This window comes from Carcharodon carcharias, chromosome 17, assembly GCF_017639515.1.
Source record: "Carcharodon carcharias isolate sCarCar2 chromosome 17, sCarCar2.pri, whole genome shotgun sequence".
Lineage (NCBI taxonomy): Eukaryota > Metazoa > Chordata > Chondrichthyes > Lamniformes > Lamnidae > Carcharodon > Carcharodon carcharias.
Genome location: NC_054483.1, coordinates 66,294,225 through 66,313,435, shown reverse-complemented (window position 1 = coordinate 66,313,435; position 19,211 = coordinate 66,294,225). Strand labels below are relative to the sequence as shown.

The following is a 19,211-nucleotide window of genomic DNA, read 5'->3' as shown; positions in this document are numbered from 1 at the left end:
ATATATTGCATGAGAAGATAGTGCTGATTGGTTGGCAAGTGGTGCATTCTACATGGCAACGCCTCTACCAATTTGAGTCCACCTGCCAACCAATGAGAACTCTCTTAACGATATCTCATAACATCTCCCTTCTTCTATGAAAGGCATCAGGTTCTTTGTGCTGATAAAGTTATGCATTAATAATCGAGCAGTAAGTGGTGATATAAAGGATATTTAGAGAGCACTAAAAAGTGAAAATCGTTAACTAGTTTGAAATCAATCCTCAAAACATTTTCTAAAAACTATACATGTATATATTGTGGCCAATCAATTTTCTGTTCTGTAACTCAATATTTATGTGCCTTCATTAAATTTAACATATATTTACATGGATTAGATATGTTGACACATCGTTACTGCATTAATGCTCTATACTGACAGTGTCTGGTGGCAATTAAGCTCACAACAAAGTCTGTCATATATGCAAGTCCCATGACGTACATTCAGAGACCATACTTTGAATTATCCTGGATGACTTGTTTCTGTCAACACAGTTCATGAATACTTAAAGTAGGCTTTTATAAATGGCTCTTATTGCACAGCGATGAAACATCAATCTTATGGTAAAGACAACATATCCTGTTCATGCAAATATAATCACTGTTCACAGACAGATTGGACAGTTGTCCGCTTTGTGCACTGTAACAGATGGGAAAATATAAATAAGGATGTACAGAATATATTCTGTTGATCAATAAGTGGGCTCTTAATCGGTAATCAGATGTGTGTGTGTGTTTGTATGTATGTGGGTGTGTGCACCTTCACTTACTGGACAAACGCCTACAAATAAAAGTATTCTGAATAAAATGGTGTTGGCTTATTAATTTAGTTGTTATTTGGATTTATGTAAATACTTCAAATGCTACTTTGAAACGGTCATTTGAAAATTATACTTATTTTGTGTATTCTTAAATATCTTATTATGTTTAATAAGTTCCTAAAACATTAGCAAAGAAACTAGAATGGTAGGAATTGTCTTCCTCTATTAGATTATGGATGTGGCTGCTATATGGTAAAGTAACAGACTGGAAAAGATCAGTTGGCCTCATCAAGCTTGGCCCACACAGTTGTGTTGTAGTTAAGCATCACAGTACTCCCACCCATCAGCAGTTATGTGATCTCCTGGTAGATGCAAAAGAGCTGAAAAAAATTAGGGAAAAATGAATTCTTTGAACCCAAAAGCAACCAAAAAAAATTCCCCAGGAGGCTTCAGTAACCATGAGGTACATTACCCAACATACCTTTAGCGCAGAGTGCTAAAACCTTGAATAGCAACTTGTCCAGCTCTCTTTTAAAGCACTTATGCCCTTGTGTAGGATATGTTACAGTATAACATTGCTTACCTAGGGTCTGAAATAAATCCATAAGATGGTAGCTGATGCATGCCTATTATAGTCATATAAAACTCCTGTCCACTCTTCCTGCAGAGCCATTAATCTATTTAGTTTAAATGGCTTCTATTTAGTTTAAATGGCTTAAAGTTTCACTAAAATTGAGTAAGTTAAAACAAATACATTAAATGTTTGCTTGCTACTAACCCAGGATTTAATTTCGAGATCTTGGTGACTTCACAAAAGCACTGAAACCTGCAAAGTCACTGGTCAATGTAGTGCTATCTGATCTTAGGGTGAGTGCAGGTACCATAAATGATGTCATTTTCTCTATGAAAGTTAACAATTGACTATCCATTGAGCAGATCATGTTATAGAATCACTAGTTGGATGAGAGACCACAAATCTGTTGCTACCGATCAAATTGCAACACAATAAGTCACCAATTTCTAAAATAGAGATGTTTTGAGAAGGTATAAGGGCAGCATGCAGAAAAAGTGAGATGTCATTTTTTAAGCTGAGATACTCAGAAATTGGCCAATTTTCCCTCAACATGAAAATTTTTGGATATAGGATTGGACATTCAATATCATTTTAACTTATTGTGGTGAATAGTGAATGATGCCTTATTGTAATCAGTCAAAATGTTTTGGCTCATTATTTTTTGATTATTGAATAGAGAAACCAAAGCTCTCACGTAGCCAAGTAGATTTTGAAGAAAATTGGTCAAATGTTGAATTTTCATAAGCATATGGTGCATTATGTGAATGAATATCCAAGGAAAATTAGGGACATTTCTCTTTGAAATGACCAGTTCTGCCATGAACAAATGGCTTAGGGCAAAACATAAATCAGAACTGAAAACTAACAGTATTTTGCTATATATATTCTTTAACCTCATCTTTCAGCATTATTCATCTTTTGAAGGGCATATACCTATTAAAAATTGTCTTTATAGACAAATTGATCTTTTTTCTAATGAATTGGTTTTGTTTATGTAGGAATGGTTCAATGAAATTTCTTCCTACTCAAAATTCATGATCTCATACTCATTATCATTATGGATCATAGAATGAAAATAATTTAGGTTAGTATTTGTGCAACTGTTGACAAATTTGTTCAAATGTTGATACCTTGGGGATGAGTTGATTCAGTGGGTTAGATGCACTGGTTCTTCGCATGAAACGTCCGCATTCAGATTCAGCTCTGACTGATGGGATGAACATTTCCTCTAGCTTCTGTGAAATAAATCTGGGTGGTCCCAAGCTTGTTCACAAAACTGCTCCTAATTTGTCAGTTTTACTTGGAGGGCACAGATGGCCAGTGTAGAAATCAGAAAAGTTTCACACTGGAGTAGACTTACTGTCCTACGGTTGGACTGAGCAGAGCAGTAAGAGGAGCGGGGGCTTTACATTTAACTGTGGAATATATTATAAAGATGCCCAAAATGAAAAGTGTTATGTTCCTCAGAATCAATATGTCTCACCTGGAAGAATACACAAAAATATTTCACATAGATTTAAGAGGAGATTTACTAGAATGGTATTATTCCAAAGAGGGACTTCAATATGTGGAGAAACTAGGGAAGCTGGTATTGATCTCCACAGAGCAGAGAAGATTAAAGGAAGATCTGATAGGATTAATATGGAGAAACTGTTTCTACTGGTGGGTAGCTTGATAACCAGTGGTTCAAGAAGGCGGCTCATGACCACCTTCTCAAGGGCAATTAGGGATGGGCAATAAATGCTGGTCTAGCCAGCGATGCCCACATTCCATGAATGAATAGGTAAAAAGACCTAAGGTAATTGGAAAAAGAACCACAGTTATTTACACAGGGAGTTATGATTTAGAATACACTGAAAGGATGCAGGAAACAGAGTCAATGGTAGCTTTCACAATGGAATTGGATATATACTTGTCTTTTCAAGAATTACAGGGTTATGGGCAAAAGATCAGTGTGGTGGGATTAACTGGATAGTTTTTCAAAGACCCAGCACAGGCATGATCAAGTTGAATGGCTTCCCTTCTGTGCTGTAAAAGTTAACGAATCTATGAATTGTTCAAAGTTAGCATTTAAAGTTGAGGTAAAATACAAATGACATACATACTTCTTAAATTGCTCAACAATAAGCTAACCATGATTATCTCCAACTGGTATGTTTCTTAAACTTCCCTATCAACCAGTTAATTTGCCCTACTGTCCAGGCCAACAGATGAAACGATCCATTTGTGTGAACATGAGCAATGCCAGGGTCATGCTTTTCTTTAATTAAGCTAATGTGAAGAACTCATGAATGCAGTAGGAACTACCTCTTACAGACATTTCCATGACTGGGAGAATTTCCTTCAGAAGTCCAGTTGCAAATGTATTGACACTGAAATGTTTAATTTTGGGCTTTAGTAGAGTCCAATGCATCAGCATTATGGGGCCTTCTGATGTTACTTTGGGTAAGCTTGTACACAAATAGAAAATGAACTATATTTTTAAAACATCTATATAAAAAATTAAATAAGGTTACAAAAACCAACAATTTTGCAATATCATATTTATTGGGCAGTGCTAACGTCCTAGACACCCAACTCTTCATCCTGCTGGGGTGGAGATGGGGAACACGAAGGTCCAATTATTAAACAAAATCAAACTGAAAACCTCTCAAATTAATTAGCATTACTTTCTCAGCTTTCATTAACAACTTTTAATTTTCCTACATGTGCAAAAATTACTGGTTGGTAAGTCAGTTTGAATTATGTCACATTCTATCAAAATTAAATACCTGCAGGTTTGCTTAGTAAACCTAGCTGAATGTTTTACAATGCAATACATACTTTAGTATGAATTGAATAGATATCTCTTTGTAATACACATTACTGTTTCAATAAAGGTGAGAAAGTGTCAGTGCATTATTTTGCACTCTTGCACAAGTATTTCAGAGGTTCAGAGTAGTCATCCCTTATATTACAAATATTCATAAAGAAACAATGTATATAGTAGCAAACACAGCTTTGCTAAAATACCTTTAATAGACACAAAAGCTCACCACACAGTTTGCTATATTGATACACGTTTGGCAAAGAAACATCTACGCAAACAAAAAAAAAGGTGAACTTAAAGAATTACAGGTTTATGACATAATTCAAATTCTGAAACCTGGTCCCAAAAGAGACTTTAAATCCACCTTCCCAACATATTGTGGACACATCTGCAGAGTACCATGACAACAAGAATTAATTTAAATATATCTCACTAATATTCTAACAAAAAATCTTCTGTGGGGAGGGCAAATCCTAGACTGAACTGGCTGTGTTGTTTGTTGACACCATAGTTACATTAAAAGTCAAATTCACAAGACAGAATAACAATTGCATTATTGCACAGAAGCAGAAAAAAAATTAACAGATTAGTGAATTTGGTTTACTACATTCATTGGGAAATTGAATTGAAGTCATGAAAGGGATTCAGCATCATCAACAGTTTGCTCATTTGATACATCAGTAAATGGTTGCACATCTGTCTGACTGGCAATGTCAATGTCATCTGTTGTTATGGATAAGATGTCATCTGAAATCTTTGTGACCTTTCTTGCTTGCTGTTCTGAAGAAGATGCACTCTCGCTTAATTCTAAATCCTCATACCCTGCTTTATAATGGATTGTGAGCAGTGTAAGGGCTTGCAGTCGTTCACCTGACTTTGAAAGGGCAGCAGACAGCAGCAACTTCTTTCTAGGATCTGCGCTCTCCTTCTCTTCTTTTATCAAAGCATAATTGTGTTCTAGTTCCTGGTCTATTTCATTTTGTAGCTTGTCCAACATCAACTCGAGTTTTTGATAGCGTTCATCTGTTGGTAATCCTCGATACAGATCTCGACCAATCTCTTTGACGGCAATAAATACACTATCGTCAAGACCGCCTTCTTTCTTCACTGGTAACTTGGTTCCTGTGGAAGAAGCCAGCCGTTTGGAAGGACTACTGGCACTGTAAGTCTCTGTGTCACTGCTTTCATTGTCTGAGGTGTTTGGAGTGTGCTTTGGTGATGGCTCAACCAAATCAACTCCAGGATCAGCAAGACGAGCTCTGGGTCCTGGCCTTAAGTTCAGCAAGCGAGAACTAGTATTGATGATATGCCGTGTTAATCCAGTAGACCGGTTGAAGGATGACTTTGCTTCCAAGTCAACTCTTCTTTCCGCAGCAACAGAAAAGGGTGTTTCTGCTGCTAGACATTTATCCTGGCACTTTTTATGGCAAACATACGCACAGATCATGCACTGAGAAGCTGCTTTGGTCCAGACCTTCTTTTTACAGTAATCACACCAGGTTGGATTCTGAAACTGAGTATCTTGGAAATTATGCTTATTGTCTGTGCACAACGTATGAAGATCCTCCTTACTGAGAGCAGGAATGTCCTCTGGTGAAGTATCTTCCTTTTCTTTCTCCTTTTCCACTTGAACACTAGAGTTTTCTGAATCACCCTCTTTTAGATATGTAAAATTTAGTGTTATGTCACCATAGCACAGTTTCTCATTAAATCCCTTATGAGTGCTTAGATTTCGAAGTGCAGTCCTACTAACAACAGCTTTTGGTTCAGGAGCACTTAGCCTGAAAGTTGCCTGGTACTCCAGTGATGCTGTAGAAAGACATTCCATTGCTATCTCTTCAAGTTTTATACTTGCATGGCCTAAACAAATAAGTCCACCCGGTTTAAAAGGTTCTTTACACCAGATTGCAACGTTGACATACTTATGGTGGTTTTCAACCTCAAATACACATGTTGCCTTGTTCCATTTTCCAAACCTCTTGCGGTAGAGAATCTCAGGTGATTCCCAGATTTGATTATCTTCTGTTCCTTCACGCACATTGCAGGTAACTTCTGGAACTTTTTCCTTAGAATCTTGTTTACTTGCTGCTGACTTGGACTGTGCTGGATCTTCATTTGGATCTATGTTTTTGCCTACATTCTTTTCCATAGTTTTCTCTGTACTATTGGTGGAAGGTGGTGGTTTGTCAAGTTTTTCTGTGGCAACATCTCCGGACTCAAGCTGATACTGGGTTTCAGAGGGAGCCAAAGTAAGCTTAATCTGGGGTCTTGGGGGCACAGGTGGTTTATTTGTGGATCCCAATGTTGGCTTACTTGGTGGTTGCAGTGCATCTGGGATATCTGAACACTTTGGTTGAGCAGATTTAACCGTGTCTTTTTGCTGTGATTTCAGAGGAATCTGATAATTCCCCAAATTTAATTTCCGATTCAGAATTGGAGATATAGATCCTAGGGGCTTTGTGGCAAGTGTAGCTACTGAGCGCTTTGGACTTTGACTGGTTGGTGCGAAATCCTCCTTTAATATTGTGGGTGGCGGTTTGATTTCAGGGCACATCAGTTCTTCGAATTCAGAATCTAAGTCTTTCCCATCGGCACTGTCTAAAACACTATCATCATCGAATGTTTGTTGACCAAACTGTGGACCAAAGCCTGTGTCCTCAAGTTGGCCAAAGTTATCTTGGAGGGAGCTGCATTGTTGATTCTGATGTCCACCTACAGGCCTCTCATAGTAAACCAGTACTTTGTCACCAGCTTGTTTTATAAGCTTCAAAACATGGACTGAGGATGTCACCTTGACGCCTGTTAACAAATCAAAGCAAACCTGCATTAGGAAAACAGTGTTCAAAAACATACGCCGCATTAGTAAATGTTATTTTGATACAGTTAAAAAAATTCACTAAATTCTTCGAATTTTCAAGCAAAAGGGAGAAGATACTTTGCTATTTTAATTGTATTTGGAGATTAGACATTAATTACACAACACACACATTAGGGAATGAAGACAGTCAGTCTCCTATTATTTGTAACAAAATTTGAAGTCCTTTTGAGTGCTTTCTACATGTTACCCAAAGTTAGGACTTTATCCATTCTGCATAACAAATACATAATGGAAAGTAGAAGTACCACCCATTATTCACTACTTGTAATTGCTTTAAAAACAAATCATGAGGATCTACAAAATTACATAGAAATACTATTTAATTTTACTTTCAACCATAAATTCTCAAAAGCTTTTTTCTCCCAACTAATCCGAGGAGTTTTTTTTAATCTCTTGTTTAGCCATGCCCGTGCCTGTTTGTTTAAGACAATAAAGCTGAAATACCATCACCAATACCCTGGCTCAGAGGCACACCTATCTAAATTACATCAAATGCAGTACAATTTCTGAAAACCCAGTGCACAATGGAAACAGTTCTTTCACATCTCACCCATCTGTAAATTTAAATGCTCAAAACGCTCCATAATCCAAACTTGTATACAAGAATAAAAATATACATTTAAAAAAAATTCATACGTATGCATTTTCCATTCATCACTGCAGATATTAAACAGTATAATCATTTGCAATGCATAGAATAAGTTTTCAGGAAAACGAATGTCCAAAACCACAATATCATAAACTGTGACCCTATCTTTCTGCTCAGGTGTGCCGAAAAGATCTCTGCACTATTTGAAGAAGAATAGGTAAGTTCCCCCAGAGCTCTGATCAACTTCTGTTCCTTGACAAAAACACCAAAACAGATTATCTGTTTCATCTGTTCGATGTGTGCAGATTGGCAATGATTATTTTCATCTACTGAGGTATCCCAAGATCACAAAATACATTATATAAATGCAAGTTCTTTATTTCTTTCTTTGCACTAACATTATGTTAGTGCAAAGAAAGAAATAAAGAACTTGCATTTATATAATGTATTTTGTGATCTTGGGATACCTCAGTAGATGAAAATAATCATTGCCAATCTGCACACATCGAACAGATGAAACAGATAATCTGTTTTGGTGTTTTTGTCAAGGAACAGAAGTTGATCAGAGCTCTGGGGGAACTTACCTATTCTTCTTCAAATAGTGCAGAGATCTTTTCGGCACACCTGAGCAGAAAGATAGGGTCACAGTTTATGATATTGTGGTTTTGGACATTCGTTTTCCTGAAAACTTATTCTATGCATTGCAAATGATTATACTGTTTAATATCTGCAGTGATGAATGGAAAATGCATACGTATGAATTTTTTTTAAATGTATACTTATTAGTACGACATTGCGGTCCTAAAAGGAAGCCATGCATGCAGTTTAGCAGAGAAATAACACTATCTGTATTATCTAATATAACGTTCTCCTACCCTTATTGATTTCCAGTCTAGTTTCATTGCGACCAGATTGCAATATGCTCAAGTTGCTGGATATGTCAATCACTTACTATTACAGTATATCAGCAAGTAGGAACAATAACCTTAAGTTGCAGTTTCAATTAATTTAACCAGAAGGTCTGAACTTGAATCCTCTTTTCCTTGTTACGTTACAGGAAATTGAATGTGATGTCAAATTATATAGATAATACAGGCTAGGCTTGTAAACGCTGGAATTTAGAAGAGTAAGAGGCAACTTGATTGAAATATATAAGACCCTGAGGGGTCTTGACAGGGTGGATGTGGAAAGGATGATTTCTCTTGTGGGAGAATCTGGAACTAGGGGTCACTGTTTAAAAATAAGGGGTTGCCCTTTTAAGACAGAGATGAGGAGAATTCTTTTCTCTCAGAGGATCATGAGTCTTTGGAAATCTCTCTTTCAAAAGGCGGTGGAAGCAGAGTCTTTGCCTATTTTTAAGGCAGCGCCAGATTGATTCTTCACAAGCAAGGGGGTGAAAGATTATTGGGGGTAGGCAGCAACGTGGAGTTGAGGTTACATTCAGATCACCCATGATCTTATTGAATGGCGAAGCAGGCTTGAGGGTCGAGTGACCTACTCCTGCTCCTAATTCTTATGTATGTATGTATGCATAAAAGCGTCTCCCATGCTTCTTAATTTCAGTCGGATTAGCTTTAGATGGGCCTATTTCAATCAAGTGCTGTACTGGAATACAAAGTTCAGGTAAGGACTGTAACACTGTTCATTATTCTTTTTATTGATTTATAAATATATGCCCATTCCGTCAAATGTTTTTAGCAAATCTACGTAAACTATCCACCAATTTGCCTAGATTGTTGTTTTGTTCCTTCACCATGTTTTGCAAAACAGAAATATTTTCATTCCAACCCCAGGTACATGCACTAAATCATTTTTCTTGTGGGTTTAAGCACAGCACAATGGTAATATTCTGCAAAACTTTTCTAAAACAAATGAAATAGAGCACATCCTATCATAGCTAGAATCCAATGATGGGAGCTAAATATGAACAACAATCAATAAAAATTACTTCAGGAAATTGTCCATGCAAAGACTAGAAAAATCAAAGCATAGTGATTTATTACAAGTGCACATATAAATGTAACTAAGAGAAGCATGCAGGAAGATCCAAATAAAAAAAGAGCAAAAAGGTGAGCAAAACAATTGGTCAGAACTCCACCTGAAACTAAAAGAAGAAAGCCAGTGTGGTCACCAACTGCTGTGAGGATCAGCGAAGAGCTATCAACCTCAGGAAGTTACTCCTTCTGGCTTTAAAGAGATGCATATTTGAATTATAGCAGCATATACAACATGCACTACATAGTCTATAACTGTCTGTCATTATAAGAAAGCATATCTTCCAGCCTAAGCCAAGCTACAGGAGTCTCACTAGTATTGCATTATTGCAAGTTCTGTTGAAGGGTCATGAGGACTCGAAACGTCAACTCTTTTCTTCTCCGCCAATGCTGCCAGACCTGCTGAGTTTTTCCAGGTAATTCTGTTTTTGTTTTGCATTATAATGTTTGATGTACTTTTAAGGCCTTCATTCCACATGTCCTCTTAAAAAAGTGATGCAGTTTACTATAATTTAGAGATTTTAACCAAAATAATGAATTTACAGCATGGAGTTTGTCTTACACATAAGTAATTATACATTGTATTTAACAGATATACAATCTCCACATGCTGAATGGTTACTTGCCAAGGTCTAACACACAAGAGAGGAATATGGAACAATTACATTATCCAGACTCTTGGTATTCATTTTGGTAACACAATTTATTCATGTCTACACAAGCAGTGAAATAATCTATCAAAGTGTTTTATATGTACTATCAATTTTCATGCAATAAAATTACAAACATGATAAAAAGAATGGAAAATACAGGTGGTATTAGGAATACCTTGGTTTTCTATTAAATAAGCTGATGGATCTTTCCACTTTTTCTATTTCTAACTATTCTGTACATGTTGCAGTTAATTTTACCTTCGAAATGCATGATTTATATCTTCTGATGCCAAAGATTTCTTGAAAACCACCATATTTTCTTTTAAGAATGCACAGTATTGCTGTTTAAGAAGGATTTGCTACATACTGTGTGATATGGATGAGTAATTGGTTGGGAGGTAGGAGACAGCATGCAGAGATATGGAGTTCATTCTCTGATTGGTGGGATGTGACAACTGGTAATTCCCATGGTTCTGTGCTGGGGATTCAGCTTTTTAGCATTTTATATATATAAAATAATCTGGATGAAGGTATGGAGAGTTGTATGTTCAAGTTTGCAGATGACACTGAATTAAGAAGCGCAGCAAGACATGTGGAAGAAGTTACAAAAAAGGACACAGGTTAATGAGTGGGTAAAACTATGGCAGATAGAATTCAATGTAGGGAATCACGAGGTCACCCACTTTGGATCTGAGAATGCCAAATAGGAATATTCCATAATTGGTGACAGACTAGGAGCTGGGGAAGAGCAAAGGAATTTAGGTGTCCAGGTACAAAAATCACTAAATACTAGTACACAGGTACAAAAATTAAGCAAAATGTTTGATGCAATGTTGGTTTTTATCTTACGAATTTTTTTTTATTCATTTATGGGATATGGGCATCCCTGGCTAGGCCAGGATTTATTGCCAATCACTAATTGCCCTTGAAAAGGTGGTGGTGAGCTGCCTTCTTGAACCACTGCAGTCCATGTGGGTGTAGGGAGAGTGTTTCAGGATTTTGACCCATTGATAGTTAAGGAACGGCGATATATTTCCAAGCAGGCTGGTGAGTGGCTTGGAAGGGAACTTTCGGGTTGTGGTGTTGCCATGTGTCTGCTGCCCTTTTACTTCAAGATGATAGCAGTCGTGGGTTTGGAAGGTGCTGTCTAAGAGCCTTGGTGAGTTCCTGCAATACATCTTTAGATGGTACACACTGCTGCCACAGTGGTGGAGGGAGTGAATGTTTGTGGATTTGGTGCCAATCAAGCAGGTTGCTCTGTCCTGGATGGTGTCAAGCTTCTTGAATGTTTTTGGAGGTGCACTCATCCAAGCAAGAGCAGAGTATTCCATCACACTCCTGACAGGTGCCTTGTAAATGGTTGACAGGCTTTGGGGAATTGGGGTGAGTTACTTGCCACAGGGTTCCTAGCCTCTGATCTGTTCTTGTATCCACAGTATTTATATGGCTAGTCCAGTTCAGGATGCTGATGATGATGGTAACGCCACTGAATATCAAGGGACAATAGTTAGATTCTCTCCTATTGGGGATGGTCATTGCCTGGCACTTGTGTGGCGTGAATGTTATTTGCCACTTGTCAACCCAAACTGGATATTGTCCTGGTCTTTTGGACATGGACTGTTTCAGTATTTGAGGAGTTCTGAGCGTTGCTGAACATTGTGCAATCATCAGCAATATCCCCACTTCTGACCTTATGATGGAAGGAAGGTCATTGATGAAGCAGCTGAAAATGGCTGGGCCTAGGACACTGTGCTGAGGAACTCCTGCAGTGATGTCCTGGAACCGAGATGATTGACCTCCAACAAGCACAACCATCTTTCCTTTGTGCAGGTATGACTCCAACCAGTGGAGAGTTTTCCCCCTGATTCCCATTGACTCTAATTTTGTTAGTGTTTCTTGATGCCACACTCAGTCAAATGCTGCCTTATGTCAAGGGCTGTCATTCTCATCTCATAGGTGAGGTGAGAGTCAAAGGTGAGGAAGGGGCACTTCAATTATTCAGAGCTTTGGTCAAGATCATTTTGGTTCTACACTTGATTTAGAACAGCAAACCTCAGGGACAACACATTAGCCTTAGAAGGGGTAGAGTGAAGATTCACCAGAATACCAGGACTTAAAAGATTAAATCGTGAGGAGTGGAGTCGCATAAGCTTGGTTTGTATTCAATCAAGGTATTTAAAATTATTAAGGGATTCTATTGGGTTGATACAGAGAGACTATACTTTTTGGTGGGGCATTTAGAATAAGAAGGAATAATATTAAAATTATAGGTAAGCCATTTCGGAAGCACTTCTTCAAACAAATAATATTGGAAATCTGGAACTTACTCTCCCAAAAGGCAATGGATGCTGGGTCAATTGACCATTTTAAGAATGAGATTGATCAATTTTTTGTCAGTTAGGGGCATCAAGGAATATGAAACAAAAATGCTTAAATGGGGTTGAAGTAAACATCAGGCATGATCGAATTGAATGGCAGGTCAGGTTTGAGGGCATCAGTGGCCAGTTCCTGCGTTTTTTGGGCTTTCTCACAATGATGAACTAAAATCTGCTCTTTTGTGCATGTCATGAATGGGACAATGTTCCACAGGACTAACAATCATCGCTCATTTCTGATATCAGAGACCATGTGACACGTTCAACGATTTTGTCTGTATGATGTGAAAGGTAATAAATAGCATCCATCAAATTGTTTAACATTAAGGCTAAAATTAGTCGATTTATTTAAATAAGACACTACAGCAGCTATGAGGTACAGTGGGAATGTAATACTGTAGAACAATACTTCGCATGCACAATATCTAAACTGTTTCATAAAAACAGGTCTGAAAATTGAAAAGTGCTGCAAAGAATTATGACTAAACCTTTGGTCAGTTATGTGGAAGGTGATTTACATGATGCCCCTCTTAGATATTTCATGGGACAAAGGCAATAAAAAACATGAAAATAATAACCACAGATGGACTATAAATGATACTGAATGCCCTTTCTTTAAAGGTAAAGGCAAGACCTCAAAACCCATTTCCTTTGACAGTTGTTGGCTATTGAAATCGTATCTTGTTCGCTTCTTACCTACTTGTCAATGCTTTTAAACAACTGGAACTACTCATAGAACAAGGTTTTGGTGGTTCAGCCATTTATGATATGCTACATTTATCTGTAAGCTTTTAACACTTGCAATCAATTGGAACTATCCCTGTGCCTGATGGACATACACAGGAGAGTCTTGCATATAAGGCACGTGTAGTACTTCAAATAAGTAGTAATTTAATTAGTACCTCGAATCCTAGCTCATTTACAAATCAAATTATGTGCCTGACTTCTCAGACAGCTGGGGTCCTGCTTGGTCAAAGTTTAGTCAAATGTTTGGACAAAAGGGGGTTCAGTTTCCATTTTAACTTTAGTTGCTGCGGAATTGTAGAAACCTGTCCCTATTTAATACTGAATGAAAATTGTTTCCATCACACTTGCTATACGATGCCTTAAAAAGGCAGCTCACTAACATTATTCCTTTCAAAAATCAAACCATTACAAGAATAGAGATTATGTAGAACAAGCTTTTTTTTTGCTCATAATGGATAATCAATGAAACTGGCTTGCAGAGGGCAGGATTAAAATACAGTTCAATTGTTTAGAATGCTGAAGTACCCTGGGTTAATCATTTTGCCTACAGAGGTTAATTCAGCTCCCTTGCTCAACTGGTCCTCATGTTTAAACTTAAAGCTTATAGTGGTTAAGTGACATTTAATTGATTTTAACCTGATAAAGTTCAAATGATAATTACAATGGATCTAATTACTGAACAAGTAACAGAGTCAAATCATTAATATAAAAGCAGAGAAACAATTTAATCCACTGTTATAAGTTTAGTGTTTTCAATCTTTTGAAGCCATGTTTTAATTTAAATCTGCATTAGTTTATAATGTAAGGCACACTGAATTGAACAGAGGTGCAAGCTAAAGAAGCCTACTTCTACACAATTTTCAAACTTGATTTTTTTCAAGGAATTTTGTCGTCAGGCTTTCAGGCTAGAATTATGTAGTCAAATACTAAAATTACCTTGGTTTCTCACACTCAGCTCTCATCTTTGATGATGTTGTTTTTATGTTGTGAATGTTTAGTGCATCACAGTATAATCCGATCGGGTACCTGACCAGGAATTAGATTTATTGTAATTATCAGGTGAAAATCAATGAAATGTCACTTACTGCTGTAAACCTTCAAGCTCAAACAATAAGGATCAGTTGTGTAAGGGAGATTAATTAATCAGGAATAAACAATGGCCCAGCATGTAAGTTTCCATTTGTGCTGTGATATCAGCTACGATAACTGAGAAGATCCCAAATTCAAAACCTGATCAGTACTGAATTCATACTGAGAAAAAGGTGGGTGTACAACAATTGGTTTCTGTGCCTCCCTAAAACTTGGGAGAGGGAAAGGAAACAAACAGCCAGGACTCTGATTCCTGAATCATGATGAAGAAGAGGGCACTGATAGTATTCTTCCAGTATCATTGAGTGACCTGGGATGAGCTGAGGGGTTGAGTGTTGGCAGATAATTCCACCAGTTTTTTTTTGAGCGGGGCAAGAAAGAGAGCATCAAATCTTAACCTGAACTTGAACTCTGCACATGTATACTTTCCAACGGAAGACAACAGATTGTGAGTAGAAGTAGGAACCATTGCTCATTATTTTCCTCACGCCCTAGTCCAGTGCAAGTCTTCTGCCTCATCTATAATCCTGGCTTAGATCAACTAATTTAGCACAGACCAGCAGCTGATCTGGTCCATGTGGCTCAATCAGTAGCACACCAACAATTATCCAATGCTATGTTGAACCACCTCTTGGAAGCTCCCCTCCAAGCCACTCACCATCCTGACTTAGGAACATATTGGTATTCCTTCATTGTCACTAGGTCAAAATCCTAGAACTCCCTCCCTAACAGCACTGTGGGTGTACCGACACCACAGGAACTGCAGCAGTTCAAGAAGGCAGCTCACCACCACCTTCTCAAGTGCAATTAGGCATGGACAATAATTGCTGGCCTAGCGAGCGGCTCCCACATCCCGTAAATGAATTAAAAAATCATTTTAATTATTTTTCTTGACTCTCCATTGACTCTGGCTGAATGAACGGGCTACCTATTTACATCTCCACTAATGTTATTCTAAATTAGCTGCCAGAAATCATGTAAGAGCATCCTACCAACGTTGACATATCCTTGACACCTGACCACCACTTGTCACTCTATGGTAAAGCAGCTAAGATCAGCAACTTGTGAGGCTGCATCCTACTGCTTTCTGTGTTGTGCAGTAAAGATCCTATGTTACGCTATGCTTACACATCAAACTTACAGCCAATTCTGCAAAGCACATTGTAAAGGAACAGAAACCTGCAATGTTGGCGAAATATATATGTATGTATACATGCAAAGCAAAGAGGTATGACAGATAACGGAGCTACTGAACAGTACAATAACAGTTACTAATATTGTGCCTTTAACGTAACAGAACATGCCACAGCGCTCCACAGGAGCATTATAAAACAAATTATAACACTGACATATGGAGATATAAGCTTGGTCAAAGAGGTAGGTTCTAAGGAGTGTCTTAAAGGAGAAAAGCAAAGTAGAGAGATGGCAAGGGTATTCCAGAGCCTGGGGCCTAGGTAACTGAAGGTATTGGCCAACATTGGTGGAGCAGTTAAAATTAAGGATTCACAAGAGGCCAGAATTAGAGGATCACCGATATCTCAAGAGGTGGGGGTTACTGAGATAGGCAGGGGCAAGGCCATGGAGGGATTTGAAAACAAGGATGAGACTTTTAAAATCAAGATGTTGCTTGACCGGAAACCAATATAAGTTACCGAGCACATGGGTGATAGGGAAACAGTACAGGAAATACCAAGGAAGAGCTAAGGTCTATTTCTTATATTGTACACTTAATCCGAACAAAATAGAAAGTATATTCCAAACGTTACCAGAGACGACACTGTCGTGTTGCACCACGGAAAGAGGAACAAAATTATGGCATGTACAGATGCAGCCGCAATTGAAGTTAAACTGCGTTATCTGACTTGAAATGTTCTAGCTATGCTTTCAGTTATGGATGTGAAGATTATTCTGTTTTTAAACAAAAGGCAGGATTCTGAATCACTGCCATTATGAGGTGCTAACTCTCAATTTATACTCAGATGAACAAAGTAAGGAAGAGCTACAAATAAAATTCATGGACACTATTATTTCATGGTGGCACCTGCTACACAATAGCTCCCATATTGGCCAATAAACTGACAAGATCCATTGTAATGGAAATTGAATTGAGTTCCCTTCATGTGGTGAATGGAGCTGCATACATTTATTTTTTTTAAACAAAAGAGCAATTTTCTACATCAAACTAGAGCTTTGTTTGAAACCATTGGCAGTAGAGCACAACCACATAAACAAATGGCAAATCAACCTTTAAAATCAGTCCCATGAATGTCAGCATGATAAAGTCAGGTGGATAAAGGACTTATGGCAAGGTGCTGCCTTTACCTTTCTCCTTCATGGCGTATAATCCACAGTTTTTGGCAACTTACTTACAGCTGCAGGGCCTCAGAAATATATTTGGTAATTGTACATTTGGCTTGCTCCAATATTACAGTTAAAACAGGATCTAACTGAATCACATTGACCTCCACATAAAATCTTCTGTTCAAACCAAATGGGCTAACACACATTGCAGGCTTCTTTCACCTCCCCACCCTAAATGTTCAGAGATAGGTGCTAAGGTATAATTTATATCGTGGAAATATTTATACAGCCAGTCTGAGTGATGAGCGACTGGGTTTCCATTTATTTGGTCATCAATCTGAATCTCTGCAGCATTTCCACAGGAATAACATGCAATTCAAATTTGAAACAAGGAGCTTTCAAAAGAGTTTAAGAACTATTTTTTATTTTTAATAATTCAAGGAAGCATAGGTTATTATTTAACTCTGTCATGGAAAAATATGTAGAGTTTATATCTCCACTCCAATCAAACTAATATTCCCAGTAAACCATTTATAGAATTGAACCTGCAGACAGAAGGAATAAAAAACACATTTGATATAACAAATTATGACTACTTATCATAATCAAATTAGCTGGCAGCATTTGAGGACAGGATTGAGCTTAGCTGTAAGATTCCTCGGTGACTGAACCGTTTCAACATTCATAGCAAAGGCTTGTACATGAATACTGAGGCAAAGGAAAGTGTCTGGTCATCTACAGCCCAGAAGTAGTCAATGCCTTCAGTCAAGGCGAGAGGGGAAACACTGGCAAGAATAGACGATACTCAAATCAAGCTCATAATAGTTCAAAAATAAAAAGGCAATTTCCAGATTTTATGACCCAGAGAGACTTTCAGCTAAATAAATCAATACAAAAGGAAAGGTAAACAGGAACAATGTTAATATTTGGTGCAAGTGTGAGTACATGTCACAGTCATTGGGTTAAGCATAAAAAGGGCATGAGTAAAATGTAAAATTCTATCTTCCTATATTATTCTTGATAAGTGGCTCATCACAACCCCTATTAGGTGAGCAAGGTTGGGGACATCTGCGTCAATATCATCTCCTGTGCTTAAGAGAGCACAGGCCACCAGGCCAGCCCAATTTAAAGAGCATGTCAAATAGGGAAAGGACAGTACAATGCAAACTGTGTTGTTTGTGCCTTTATTCTCTCCTTCAGATTTTTGTACACTCAAGCTCCCAAGGCACATTTCCTCTGGACGTCACATAAAACTAGTGGATCTCACATGGCTTCACTTGTGGAAAGTCAGGTTAAAGTGTAGTGATGCTATAGGTATATATAAGATCTGCAGCTTAGGAGTTGATGAAACGCCAGCTAATGGTAGAAGTGTTAAAAACAAAAAAACTGCGGATGCTGGAAATCCAAAACAAAAACAGAATTACCTGGAAAAACTCAGCAGGTCTGGCAGCATCGGCGGAGAAGAAAAGAGTTGACGTTTCGAGTCCTCATGACCCTTCGACAGAACTGGTAGAAGTGTGTCCAGTTATTACTGTGATTACATCAATAGAATGAAAATGCACAAATGTGCAGTGTGTAATATACATAAAATACCGACACAAAGAAGCTGAAGACACAGAAGGCTTAATGTGCATAACAACACCTTTTTGAGAATTTGTTTGGGGATGGGAGCAACGTTGACAAGGCTCCATTATTTCCTATCATTGAGGTTTTGATGATTGATTTTACAACTGGTTGGTTTGCAAGACTACTTCAGGGGGCATTAAGCGCCAACTATAGAATCCGAGAGAGGAATTGTATGTAGGCCAGATAGGTTCCCTTTCTGAAAGACACTGGTGAATCAGGTGGTTTTAATTGTGCCAGAATTGTGGCCACACAGTTCACAGTATTTAAAATGAGAATAAAGGCAAGTTTTTCAATTATTAATAGTGCAATTTCAATTGCTTCAACCAGAGGTGGCCCAGCATAGCTTACAAAGCCTCAGAAACTTGTACACAAAATTGACAATACTATAATCTTCCTTTTCAGGCATCATCTAATATTTTTAATTAGTTCCTTTATATGAATACTCTCCAAAACATTCAAGATCAAAAGAAAATATTGTTAGAATACAAAGCAATCTGCTGCAGACCCAACCAGAGGGTTTCAGGCTTTTTTGCATGGGTGAATCCTCTGAAAAATACTGACAGAGACTAAGGCCCTCCCTCTGGTAACTTCCATCACTAGCTACCTGAAGAAAAACAATGCTAACAGTGTAGAATGTTTTTAAAAATTATTATTTAATAGCAACAGAAATAATGAGCTGGCAAGTCAAATCTTACAGGAAAACTAATCATATATACAAAATGCTCATGGCACTGCCCTATGGCTCGTGGTATTGCCAACTGCAAACGTACACAGAAA

At 37.8% G+C, this 19,211-nt stretch overlaps 1 protein-coding gene across 1 annotated transcript in view; it reads right to left on the bottom strand.

Annotated features, from left to right (window-relative positions):
* Positions 1–3,901: 3,901 nt before the first annotated feature.
* Positions 3,902–19,211, bottom strand: part of pdzd8 (PDZ domain containing 8) — a 232,257-nt gene continuing 216,947 nt past the window's right edge. Inside the window, exon 5 of the mRNA XM_041210160.1 lies at positions 3,902–6,981. Coding sequence (XP_041066094.1) covers positions 4,814–6,981 — 2,168 coding nt within the window. The 3' untranslated portion in view covers positions 3,902–4,813. The remainder of the gene's footprint in view (positions 6,982–19,211) is intronic.